Raw genomic sequence first — 12,964 nt, 5'->3', positions numbered from 1 at the left:
GAAGAGAGTAAAATATATCTCCTTTGTTCCTCTCTTTTCTGGAGTCTACACCGATGACCCACCAAGAGCTCATCAATGCTTGCAAGAGCTCAGATTAGTATCCCTGACAGGCTATCCTCTCCCAGGCAAGGCAGGTTATCTCTAAACCCACATAAAAGAAAGTTTCTGAGCACAAGAGGACTTTCAGCTTCTTTTGCAGGTTCATAGTTCACCTTCCCTCCAAACTGTACCTCTTCACTGCAAATGTATAATCCACTCTTTGCTAGAAGTCCTCAGTTCTTCTCTCCAAATGATGATGGGAATCTGCCCCATAATGAGACATTATTCAATGTTTAATTGCTACTGGAGAAGTTTCAGTTTGCTTTGTTTTAATAGCAGCCTGGTCATGAACTTCTGTCCAGTTTTTGTTTATTTATATCCCCTTCTAGTTTCTGTCCTGGATATTGGTTTTGCTAGCCTATGTCTTCACAGGACAAGAAAAATGTTTTTGCCTTCTCTGCTCTGAGAGATTTAGACATTGTAGAGTATATAAAATAGTATGAAATGAAGAAAATTTATTTAATAGATCTTGGATATTTGATATACTGCCTTTGACTTTAACCAGACAAAGAGTTTTTCTACAGCTTCTCCAAAAAAACCCAAGTAAAAGTCTTCATGGCATTATTGGTCTTTTCAAAGAAAAGTTGTTTCATTAATTTTATTGGTCATTTATCTCTTCCATGATCAACAGACAATATTTTATATTCTTCTTGATTTCTCAATGGAAAACAACCTTTTCCTTTCCTGTCATTCAAGGAAGGTGATTCTACTGCCTTCCTCTTTAAACTATTAAAACTGGAAGTAATTTAAATTAAAAACAAAGAAATGCAAATTACAGATTTTGCTGTTGCCAAGGCTAAGAATGTACTTTGTCTTCTTATTAAATATACTCTATAATGTGCTTTTACCTGATCATAATTTCACAGTACTGTCATGTTCTTTCCTTGAGTGCCATTTCTCTTATGGTATCTGATACAAGGGAATGATCTGGAATAATGCTATATTCTAACTTTACATAAATATTTGCAAACAATACACAGGTCCCATTCTCCACAAGAATAAATAAGCTGGATCCTGTTCAGACCTACCAGAATTCTTCTACATAAATCTACTTTAGTACTAATTGCCCCCTGTATTCTCAATGGGTGAGACAGAACTGAGGTTGGCTACACTAATCTACAAAGGATGACAGTTCTCCAAGGAGCCTAAAATACAGGTGTAAATGAGATAAGGTCCCAGTTGTTCTGACCCTGGGACTTACGTGAATTATCTCTCTCAGAAGGGTCAAGCTGTAACAACTTTACGGTATTTCACCAGTTCTAAAGATGCAGAAAAAAAAATCAAACAACAATTTGTTCTGGAATATGAGACATAAATATAAATTGTTTAAATGAAATGGGGTATCATCAGTATAATCACCATATATCCAATGGCCTTGTGTAAGAGAATGCTTTTGAATATTGGTTATCTATTATTGCTCATTTTTCACATTTTGTAATTGACTTTCTCTCTTACACTAGACAGATATCCACCAAATAATGTATTACATCATGGTGATGGATATGGAAATATTTATTTATAGAACAAGGGCTAAATGAATACTATTAGCAATATTTTCTTATTTTTCATTTTCATTATGCCTACAATTGAATGGCTAAACAAATCTATTTTTGCCTACTCCTAAGTGATGGCAAAAATCTTCCATTTTCCTCCTCAGAAAGTTGCAGGGTTTATTCCCTCACTCTCCAAAAATTGGGGATCTCCACATTTTCAGAATAGGCTTGATCTCTTATTTCTCTGATCTTAATGTTCCCCACAATTCACCTAAATCAATCTTTACTGGAATTACCTGTATCCAAGATCCTGATAGCAAGGATTGCTGATGGAGAGTCAATGTAGCAAGCATTGTAACGACAGTACTGTTGCATACATGACAGTTTTTCTGATGTGTGACAAAGAGAAATGCAAGGATCTCGGCATCTGTTTCAAGTTTCTTGAGACACTGGTTAATACTGTGACACAGAAAGTGTCCTGCCACATGCATTTCCTACATCCCAATCTTCTAGTGAAGACTTAAGTAGTTAATTCAGGTTGAAAGTAAAGAATCTGCATGTATGCTGTACACTTGGATGCAACATCCTGTATACAGTATGCAATCCATATACATTTACAGTATTTCTCTAGATCCCTTTTTCACTCGATGAGGAACCACAGACAAATATAGGATTTGCCTTGTCCTAAACCACTATGTGAAGTAAGACAGATAGATCATGCCCTTAACTGTCCAATTGTCCCTCTTGACAAAGTGATAATTACAGATGTCTGAAGTTTACACTACAGGCCTGTAAACATAGAGAGATGAGCTCACTAGTGCCTTGATTTGGACAGCTGATTCCCCACACAGCTAGAATAGACTTATACAGATAGAAACTTAGATAATTCCAAATCTCTTTCACGATTTAGAGGAGAAAAAAGTCACAATATAGCTGAAAAAGTTCAGACTGTCACATATAAAACCCATTTAAATGGTGCTGAGCTCCATCCAAAGAATGATGATGATTGCTTTTTACAGAGCAGCAAATTATTCCCATTTCCTTGAGGCACCTTTTCAACACTTCTTTTCTACTTCTTGTTGCCTTATTGTCCCTTCCATCTATTCTCCAGGGTTTGTTCCTGCCTCAGCACCACTGCTGTGGCTGCACCTCTAATGCTGCTACCTACTACTAATGCCTCCAAATAATAGGAACAAGAAACCTAACTTCATCTCTGGATAAAAACATTTTCTTGAGGAAAGGGTTCAGTCTATGATCTAATGGATGGTACTTCTAAATTCCTGAAACCATATTTTCTTTGCATGTGATTTTCAAAGAACATCTGCTCTGAGTGAGGTGATCACTACAGTCTGGCTGTCAATGTATGATATTAAAGCATACATTAGCTCTCTAGGCAATTTCAGTAATTTTCAAAGACAGATGAGATTTCTCTCCAAGTATATGGACAGTTTGGCAGATCAGCCATCATTATTAGTACTTATAAATCTCCGTCTTCTACAGTTTGTCATCACGCTTTTTCCAGTCTTGCCCTTGCAGCCAAGATATAGCTACCTCAGCAGTTATCTGCTCTGGCTTGCTAATTTTTCCAAATTTCTGAGAACTTGAGACTCTCATGTTCTTGCTCAGCTGCTATAGCTTCCTGCCTCAAGCTACCTTAAACATATATCTGTATATATAGTAAATACATAGCTGTATGTGTACTCAGTTCCATTCATATTGTGTATCGCAAAATGGTGGCACAGAAATTTCCACAGAATGTGCTAAAAGCTTCTGGGGCCTTAGAAAAATCTAAATTTAATGGTGTTTTCTACTTGTATGATTTTACTTCCTGCAATAAACTGGTCAAACTATATGTAAGGCCTTTTATAAAACATTTCCTTTCAATTTTGAGATATCTTAGTACTGCTGAAAATTATGACTATTATGAGAAAATTATTGACAGAGCTTTTATAGGAGTGGTATCCCATTCCCAGGCATTGTATTATATGGAACACACTGTCCAGTGCATTATGTATTTAATTTTCATTCACACCATAATATTTCAGGATGAAACAGCTGATCGTCAGCTCCTTGATGTGTGTGATAATTGCCTAATGCTGCCATAGCTATGTCCATGCTATCTAGAAGCCACCCTGGGGGGGTTGGCAACATTTCAGAGGTGCAGTCTGAACCTCAGCAGCTGGTTTGCAAATCATAATTGATTTACTAGCTTTAAGTTTCAGTGTTATTTGCACTGCAAGTTTTAGCCTTAGAGAAGTAATGGATAGTACAAGTGCAATTTCATCCTGCTTTTATTTAGTCATTTTTCTATTATTTTAATCTACTTTTAAATCTAGTTCTATCTAGTTCTAGTTTTCAATCCAAAAACAGGCATGGCACCTCCAGACTGAGGCTGCCAGCACATTCTGAGGCAGTACATTTTTGTCTATGCAGATTTTGCTTTACACCCCCTCCAATATGACCTGGATCCCAGCAAATACTGTTAGTACCTCTTGCAGACCACACTGTTAGTGCATTGTCACCATTATCCCAGAGCTCTTGCCAGTATCCAGCTTTGGTTCTGAGTCTTGAGAGTATTTCCACTTTTGCCTAGTCAGGCATAGATAATAAGACCTTTGTTTAAGCTCCTAGAGTTTGGTCTCTGAAAACACATGGGTTGTCACGCTTCTCCAAGCCATTCAACCAACAGGATTAAGTATAATTTGCAAAATATCCGGACACACGCACTCCAAAAAAGGGGGGGGAAAAAAGAAATGCAGCCATGTCCATTTATCCTATGAACATTTGAGATGAGCACAGACCGACTCAGATGCTATCATATAGCATACTCATGAGATGAAGAACACTTATCAAGCATTTCTGTCAACCACCACCCCTGACTAAGAGCCAAAGGAGGACTTAGATTTGAGATTCTTCTGTCTGGTACATTCTAGTAAATAGAAACAGCTGTCCACTGATACATTTTGAAAACTGAATGACAGATATGTTGCAATAAACCTTTCCACTGTATAAAGTAGCCAGTATATGGGGGAAAGAAAACCTATTTTCTTTGAAAACAATCTCTAAACCACAGCACTTTGTTCATCTTCAGGAAACTACTCAAAGCTTAAACAGAAATTCATATTATATTGTTTAAAAATATTGATTTTGTGTAGTATGTACTAAATACTTAATGTATTAATATTTCAGAAAAATCTTGTAATGCTTCGATTTTCTAAGTTAAGGCTAATCTTCTGTTCAAATGCAATTGTCTGTTTCTCCATACTAACTTGGAAAAGGAAAACCAATTTCTTTGCATGTCTAGCAAGCACACTTCTCCACACAAAAAATGTATTTTTGTTGGGAAAGAACCTTTCAAGACAGCTGTAAAATACTTGAGTTAGAAAAATCATTGCTTGAAAATGTTCTTATTTTCCTTTTGTGAAAAGAAGTGGTGAGCATGATCTTTGAGATACTTGGGACTCTTTGTTATTTGATACAAACCAAGAATTTCTGGAAATAACATGTACACAGCACAATTTACAGAAGATGTAATCTGATCACACAAGCTGTGAGCTTTGTAACAAGAGAGTGGATAAGGGCAGCAGCATGAAAATAGGAGCCTGGAAAGGTTCTGAGGTGTGAAAAGATTAGACCATTGGGTGTAGGGCTTTAGAAGTGAACCAAGAACCCTACAAAGGAGGTCAAAGAGAAGTGGCTTTAATACTGGCTGTTCAAACATTGCTACTATGGCACTGATCAGCAGTGTCTGCATTGTAGAAGTCCACTGAAAGAATCTCTACAAAAGTCAAGCCAGTTTTTGAGCTAAGCAGAATCTCTTTTCTCTTTATAAACACTAGAAAAGTTCAAGGGAAATTAACAGAAAATGTTGAAACTGCTGATAAGTGTATTAATCTCTACTAAACTCCATGTTTGGCTGAAACATCCAAACAGGCAGTCTTGTCCCTCCTCCTCACAGCAGCCATTGCTAATCTTGGTTTCTAAAGTCCAAATTGTAGCAACTCCACTGATGAGGAAACACATCTGTAGAAGACAACAATGTAAAGATGTCAAAACCTGAATATATGAACATTTCAGTAAAGAGCAGAATTTTTTAATTTATTAGATAATCTAACTGCTAGTAAAACATATTGCTTATAAAACCAACATTTGAAAATCTAGATAACTTACTTGACTTGGTAAAAGACAGAATATTCCAAAAGAAAAGGCAATATTTTCAAAAACTCCGGAAATACTTTATTACAAAACCTGGAAATAGTGTCAGTGACACCCAATCTTCCCCTCTCTCCCCGACAGTTTTCACCACCTGCTTTTAGCTAAAGCATAAGCCAAGATTTGAAAACTGTTAATCACAGGGGAAAAGCTATGTACCATGTAAGCTGCATCTCATAGCTACCAGACGTTCCAGCTCGGAAACCAAATCCTTACGCTCATCCACACTTACCATAAAGGGTACCTTACCAGATTTCTCTCTAGACAGCTATTCCTGATTAGATCATGTCTCCATTCAGCACACTGCCATGGTGTAGATCAGAGTTACAAAATACATAGCCGGTTTCTCATCAGCAACCAGATAAGCAAGTTTGGTATCCTTCTGGTAGACTAAAGTCACTGAAGTTATTTGAAGTCCTTTAGTTTACTTGGGAATTAGATGTGCTAGCAGTGTGAGCCAGCCAGCCAGGTCCTAAGGCTCGCCTATCTACTATGCACACACTGGGTTACCAACCTTGTGCCCATTAGTCATGTATCCCCTTTCCCAGCATGGTGCCTGCAAATGACAGCCAGTGTCTGTGCCTGGCTTTACCTGATGGGCCCCTGAGAGGGTTTTTGCAGTTGGAGTAGGTTAGCAGAAAGGGGCTAAGGCAGGGGACTGAGGGGGAAAGCCCAGAGGTACAGTCTGGCAAGAACTGCTACATGGGAGAAAGGTGCAGTTAACTGCAGGTAAATTGGGAGTTTTAAGGCCTGGCAGCTCATTAGAGATGAGGCCATCTGAGGCAGACAGTACTAGTTTTTTGTCATTCACCTCTGCAATACTGAGCAGTAATTTCATGCTCCACACACAGACTCAAGATCAATGTTTGAAACAACAATCTTGAATTTATAGGCCACAGATGCTACCCATGCCCAAATTCAAAAGAGGCATAAAGTCTTCCTCTACTGGCAAAAGCTACAGAAGTCATAACATTTTTATGGTTGTTCATGCATGTTTCAAGACCCCAGTAAGAACTATGGCATCACTAAGACTTGTGAAAGAGAGTCCAAATGGAAAGCAAAATATTGTCAGCATCCCTGGGAATGTCAATTCTGTAAAATTCACAGTCTTAATCAATGTTAAAGGTTTATATATTATGTGTATATTAATAACTTATTTGCTATATAGTATTATATTACATATATATAAAATGCATACATACTATTTCCATATTTATATATGTATGAACAGCTGCTCATTCTCTACTGCATCTGTCAGATTTTAGGAAAATCAAAACAGTCTCAAAATACTAACAGTCATGCTTGGATTGCTCAGAATCTGACTGTCAAATCTACAAAATCTATATATAGTGCATAGGTTATATGGGCCTCATGAGAATTGCTTGAACTGAAGAAATGAACACTGACCTATCTGTCAGTGTCCGGATGATGCAAACTGAACAGAACTAACTTCATGGTTACAGTTAAGAACTACTTTTTCATATGAAGGATGATCATTTATCTAGCACTATCAAAGCATTAAATAGAGTTTTTTTACAGTATTTTTAATTGGATCTATCCACCATAAGATACTGTCATACTTACTATTGTACTATACTACTAATGTGGTCTTTGAAATCTCAAACAGCCATGAGTCTAACAGGACTATGCAAATTTTGGCAGCTTGCCCGTTCGTCTCAAAGCTTCTAAACCTAAAACAACCCCTATTGAACTGCATATCAAATAATTTGGTCCCTAGATGTGAGGTTATGGCTGTAGAATTGTTCTCCCTTTAATTGCAAATAGTGGTTGTAAAAACTTTATCTAAAGTATTTATGAATGTTCTCAAGTAGGAAAACTACTCCAGTGATTAGAAACAACTACTTTTGTGTTACTTTGGTATTCAGTGACAAATTCCTGCTTTCCACAAAGAGCACACGAGACAGAAGAGCAACAGCAACAGCAAAATTAATTGATTGCTAGAATTTCTCTCCTAGTTCACACAGAACAAGGTATTTTTTGTTGCTGACCCAGAACTGACAATGACTGAGATATTGTTCAGATAGATATGCCTGTAAGTCACAACCTAGTCAAACGTAACTTAAGCACAGGTCCCAGTCAAGAAAGAAAGTCTTTCCATCCTAACCATCTGAAGAGGCTATTGATACCCACCACTACTGCTTGCACATGATATTAAGAGCCTCTCCTGCTGCAGAGTTCAGGTTTGCACTTCTACCTTTAACAGGACCTCCTGGCTTTGTCCAAAATGCTGCTCCTGCCTGCCCCTGAGAGAAGATCAACATTGTCAGTTAGGCTGGCTCACTGGTCACTGAGCTAGAAAGCACAACACTGCAATTCAACAGCTTCAACTCGTAGCCAAATTGTGACACATGGGTCTTATTCCAGCCATCTGCTTCAAGGAGCACGTGCCTGCAAAACCCATGATGATCAGCACATCGTGGAAGTGCAGGAGAGAACTCACTGTGAGGGCGTGCACCCATTAGCCTTACAATTCATATCCTCTAAAGCTTAATTTCCTTGCCAAACATTTCTTCTCCATTACCTGCTATAAGCAGAGTCTCGTATATCTGTCCTACATCCACATCTACAGAAGCATACACACACACACACATCCCACATCTGTGTACCCCATCTAACAAACCCAGAACTGTATACACACACATCATAGCCACAAAGCACATCAAAGGAAACTCTCTACAATGCATCACACCATGTACCACATGGATAAACCTTTGCTGATAAGGATGTATACATATACTCCATATTCATGTATCACATGGAACAAACCCAGCTCCAATAAAAACACATCATGTATTGCACCCAACAACCCTGTGCCCCTAGGCAGAAACAGCTCACCTGAATGCCACGCAGAACTCTCATGCGTGCTGCTTGTGCCCTTCTGTCACCTCTGAAGTGCACAGGTTTTTCCACAGCCGGGGGTTGTGTGTGTGTGAGTACACTCACGTGTGCAAGGAATGTGTGAACATTAAATGTCTAAGAGTGCAGGTACGTGAATGTGTGCGACTGCATGCACGTGGTGCCTACAGGTGTGTGAGCCTGTGTGTGAACGGGTGTTGTGCGGGTGCATATGTGACCACGGCATATACAGAGATGCGTGTGCACGGAGTGAGCGAGCATACCGGTGGATCACTGCATGGGTATGGAACACTGTACACGGGGGTGTGTAGAGTGCTGCCAATACACACGCGGCAGCGCCTGTCTGTACAGTATTGTTCGTACCCTGGGGCGCAGTGTGTGTAACCGCGTGTGTAGTGCCCGTGCCAGTGTCTGTGTGTGTGACAGCCTCTGTGTGTGTGTCTGTGTGTCGGTGTGACCGTCCGCGCGTGTGCGTGCGAGTCCCTCGCAGCCTGTGCGATGCTGTGGGTACCCGCGGTGCACGGCAGTGTTTCCCCGTGCGGTGGCTGTCAAACCCTGCCCGCGCGGGTGCCGTCAGTCCCCGCACGGGGATGTCGGAGTGTGACCGCCCCGGTGCCCGCCCGCCCATGAGAGTACCTGCCGAAGTGTCCCAGCGAGTCGAAGAGTCGCTCGGAGCTGAGAGCCATGGCCGGGCTGCTGCTAGCCGGGAGCCTCGGCGCCGCAGTCCCGGCGCTGCGGGGAAGAGGCACTGTCCCGTACTGTCCCGTCCCGTCCCGTCCGTCCCCCCGCCCGCCCCCTGCGCCCGCCCGGCCCCGGCGGGACCCGGCCCCGCCCGGCGGGCGGGACCAACCGCCGCCCCAACGGCCGCCGCTCCGCGCGCCCGGCCGGCAGCGGGAGCAGGGAGCGGGGCCGGGAGCCGCGAGGGCCGGGAGCCGCGAGGGCCGGGAGCCGCGAGGGCCGGGAGCCGCGGCGGCCTTGCGCTCTCCGGGGCGGCGGGAGCAGCGCCTGCGGAGCGCGGGGAGCTGGGCCGCCCCTCCCCGGCGGCCCCGGGCCGTCCGCGGCCCCCGCGCTGCCGTTTTGCGGTGCTCTTTCGCTGCGGGGCGAGCGGCTCGACCTCCCGCACGGACCGAGCGCCTCGGCCGCTGCTCTGGGAAGGATGGGCCGCAGCTCGTCCCATCGGGCAGAGCCTGCAGCCCGCGCTTGTTTTCCGCATTAAAATTAAATTAAAGTAAGCAATTATGTGCTTAAATCGTCCTGCGACAATCCAGTAATCCAATATATTTAGACTCTAGTGTATTTCACTTGGACGTTTTCAATTAAAGGAGGGTAAAACCATTTTTTTCCACAGGACATTATCTGAATCATTTTAGTAGCCTTATAATTTGCTCTTTTATTTGTATACATTATCTTCTTTTTTTCCCCTTGCAAAGTTTTAGCACTCAATGTAAAATAGAATTATTATTTAATAAAGGTAAAATATGTAATGTGTCCTGTATCTGCTTGACTGTCATTACTTCTCCAATTTGTAATGAAGCCTCAATTACATTTGGCCTTATTTTTCTGCCTTGACCAGAGTACACCAAGATAATCAACTTGAAATTGTTTGAGGATTAGCAAAGCGAGTTGCAACAGAAGACCTTTGTAATTAACTTAGCAATGGGTTTTGTTGGAACAGATACCCTCTAGCAGCCAGTTACTCTGGGCTCTGAGAATTAGGCAAGATAGAGGAAAAAAACCCAACTGTTGCAGGTGCTCCTCATACTTAAGGTGTTTCCTCCCTAGAGTGATTTATTTCCCTTCTAGGGTAGATATAAGTTGCAAGTTGTCCCTGCTCTGAGTGAGGAGATGGACCACGTCTTCCAACCCAAATTATTTTATGATTCTGTGATGAAAGGCACATTTTTCCAGCACCTTGCATGATCTCTTTCTAGACTGCTCTTTCAAAAAACACAAGAGACCGGAAAAAAAAAAAAAAAAAAAAAAAAAAGAGGCAATCAATTCAACCTTATTACATGGATACTTAATCTTTTAGGAAGCACAGAAAAAGCTGAGAAGTAAACCCCAGTTAAATCACTTGAAGTCAACCTTCCATTTCCAAAACCTGACCCAAACCCTTCTGCTACCACACCCAGGCTCCACCACTTCACAGGGAAATGTGCCTTTAAGAGGCTCTGGCACCAAGCACCACAACCGCTCCTCTGTGCAGAGCAGATGTTGGGGCTTCAGGGCAGCAATCTGTTCCAGTGTAGACCTGGAAAAAGCAGATGTTTGTCAGGCTCCTTGGCTCCTAACTGGACTGACAAAATGAGCAAATGAAATGTTACACAACTAGGAAACTGAATAATAATTTCAGCAGAGGATTGCTCCTCACATCTAGGCCCCTCACCTCACTCAACGGTTCTGAACGCATTGCTACATTTTACAAATCTGCTCATACATCTCCATACATCTGCAAAGGACATTTTTAACACCGAATCTAGGGTTTGTAGCATTTGCTTTCTCAGGATATGTAAGCCAGAAAGTCTAAGGATAGCTTTGCTTGCTTTCAGTAAGAATTTTTTAATTGCTTGGGTTTTACCTTGTAAATATCAGCATTAAATGTAATAATTCTGGGGGGTTTTTTTTTAGAGAATAGTTTTCAGGTTCAAAATGGTATGTGCTTGAACGCAGCACAGGTACTTTAACAAAGCATTTCTTTCTTCAAAGAGCCTCACTAGTTAAATAGTTATTTGCATAAACAAACACCAATGAATAGTAAACATTCTGGTTAAATATTGCATTGCTGGTCATGTGCCTGTTTTTAGTGTCTTGCTTCCTACAAGTAAATTCATCAGTTTTCAACAGCATTATGGTATGTAGGGAATACTATTTTTGGTGTAAAAGTCAAGCACAAAAGAAAGATGAATCCTTTTCAGTGCCACTTTTTAAACCTAAAAAGATCCATAGGTAGTTTTGTTTTTCTGGAATCTCTTACAGGCATTCCTGCACACATTTCTCTTTATGCTTACCTCTTTGATAATATCATGACTTTATTGCCTGTATCAGAGTAAAGAAAGGAGACTTGCACACACTCCTATTAAAGTTAATAACAAACTCCCACGTTTGCACTTCCAAAGGTTATTAATGTAATGTCTGCAATGTCTGCTCTCTTAAACATGTGGTGGGCAGAGATTTGCTTTGTTTCTTTCAAGCCTCAGAAGATGCACTACGTGCTTTAAGCCTGCCCTTCCTCCTATCCTGTTATGTCAATGCTACATGAGGTAGTAACTGTGCTTTTAGTCACCATTGTTCCTCACTGAGTTGTTTTTCACCAGTAGAAATAGTCATGGTACTGTTCACATACAGCACACGGCTCTCTTTCCAAAGGATTGTGCTACATGATAAACTCTTGTGGAACAGAAAATACAGGGAATATCTACAGAAGAAATTACAGGTTCCTATAATTAAAATGCATCAAGATGAGGCCATCTACATCCAAGCTCTACTTACTTCAGAATTTTAGGAATTCTATTAGCAGAAGAAACTGAAGGGAGGTTCTGATCCCTTTCATATAAGGTCTTTAGAAGAAAGCATCTAGGATGTTCACAACAGACAAACACTCTCCAGGATATTCCAGAGGTTTAAAATGTTGGTCTTTTAATCCAGCAAGGGGAATATGCAGTGGCTCATCACAAAAAACTTCAGTTAGTCTCATTTCTGGCACTCACAAGCAGGCTGTTCAAAAGAGACATTCCATATTGCACAATCCTTGAGGAAGAAGTGATCTTAACAACTTGTAACGGGAGAAGAAATGGCTTACAAAATGATCTCCTTCAGTCTGTCATTCCCACTAGGAAAAATCCAACATCTACTGGTAAAGGCTGTTCCTGATCTCCCCTTTTTTATGTCAAATTACAGTGTCACCAAAATATGAGAGGTATTTGAGGAACAGGCCCGTAATACAGTCCTAATACATTCATACATGTACACTGAGCTTCAGACTGCAGCTTAACCCTAAATACCAAAGTGGTGTGGATGGCAGATAACTGGTAGTGTTGCCAGCATCATCCCATGGACACAGATAATGGCTTCTTAAATAGCGCCAATTTCTGATCCATCTGTTTCCCCACTCCTTTTGACAAGGCTTGTAACCCAGAGATGAGGAGTAGTGCAGGAACTGCAGCTGTGTCCAGCCAGAAACACAGATGATCTCCCTGCTGCCAGCATTCAAGTCAAGCATGTGAACGAGGTCCATCCATGAGTGGTCTCTGACATCTGCTTTTATCACACTAGTGAAAAAAACC

The 12,964-nt window shown here is 41.1% G+C and overlaps 1 protein-coding gene across 6 annotated transcripts in view; it reads right to left on the bottom strand.

The window, feature by feature from the left end:
• Positions 1-9,474, bottom strand: part of LOC135411753 (solute carrier family 22 member 16-like) — a 58,437-nt gene extending 48,963 nt beyond the window's left edge. For 3 of the 6 annotated variants that reach the window (XR_010429283.1, XM_064649765.1, XM_064649764.1), the window contains exon 1: positions 9,318-9,473. Coding sequence is in view for 4 of the 6 variants with exons in the window: in XM_064649765.1 (XP_064505835.1) it covers positions 9,318-9,367 (50 nt within the window). In the remaining 2 variants the exon portion in view is untranslated. Of the gene's footprint in view, positions 1-7,955; positions 8,069-9,317 lie in introns of all 6 variants that reach the window. The other 3 variants (XM_064649763.1, XM_064649769.1, XM_064649762.1) reach the window with 3 other exon arrangements.
• Positions 9,475-12,964: the final 3,490 nt, after the last annotated feature.

The sequence above is a fragment of the Pseudopipra pipra genome, chromosome 3 (assembly GCF_036250125.1).
Source record: "Pseudopipra pipra isolate bDixPip1 chromosome 3, bDixPip1.hap1, whole genome shotgun sequence".
NCBI classification, from domain to species: Eukaryota; Metazoa; Chordata; class Aves; order Passeriformes; family Pipridae; genus Pseudopipra; species Pseudopipra pipra.
Note: the sequence above shows the minus strand (reverse complement) of the source record. Positions and strands in the feature narration are given on the sequence as shown.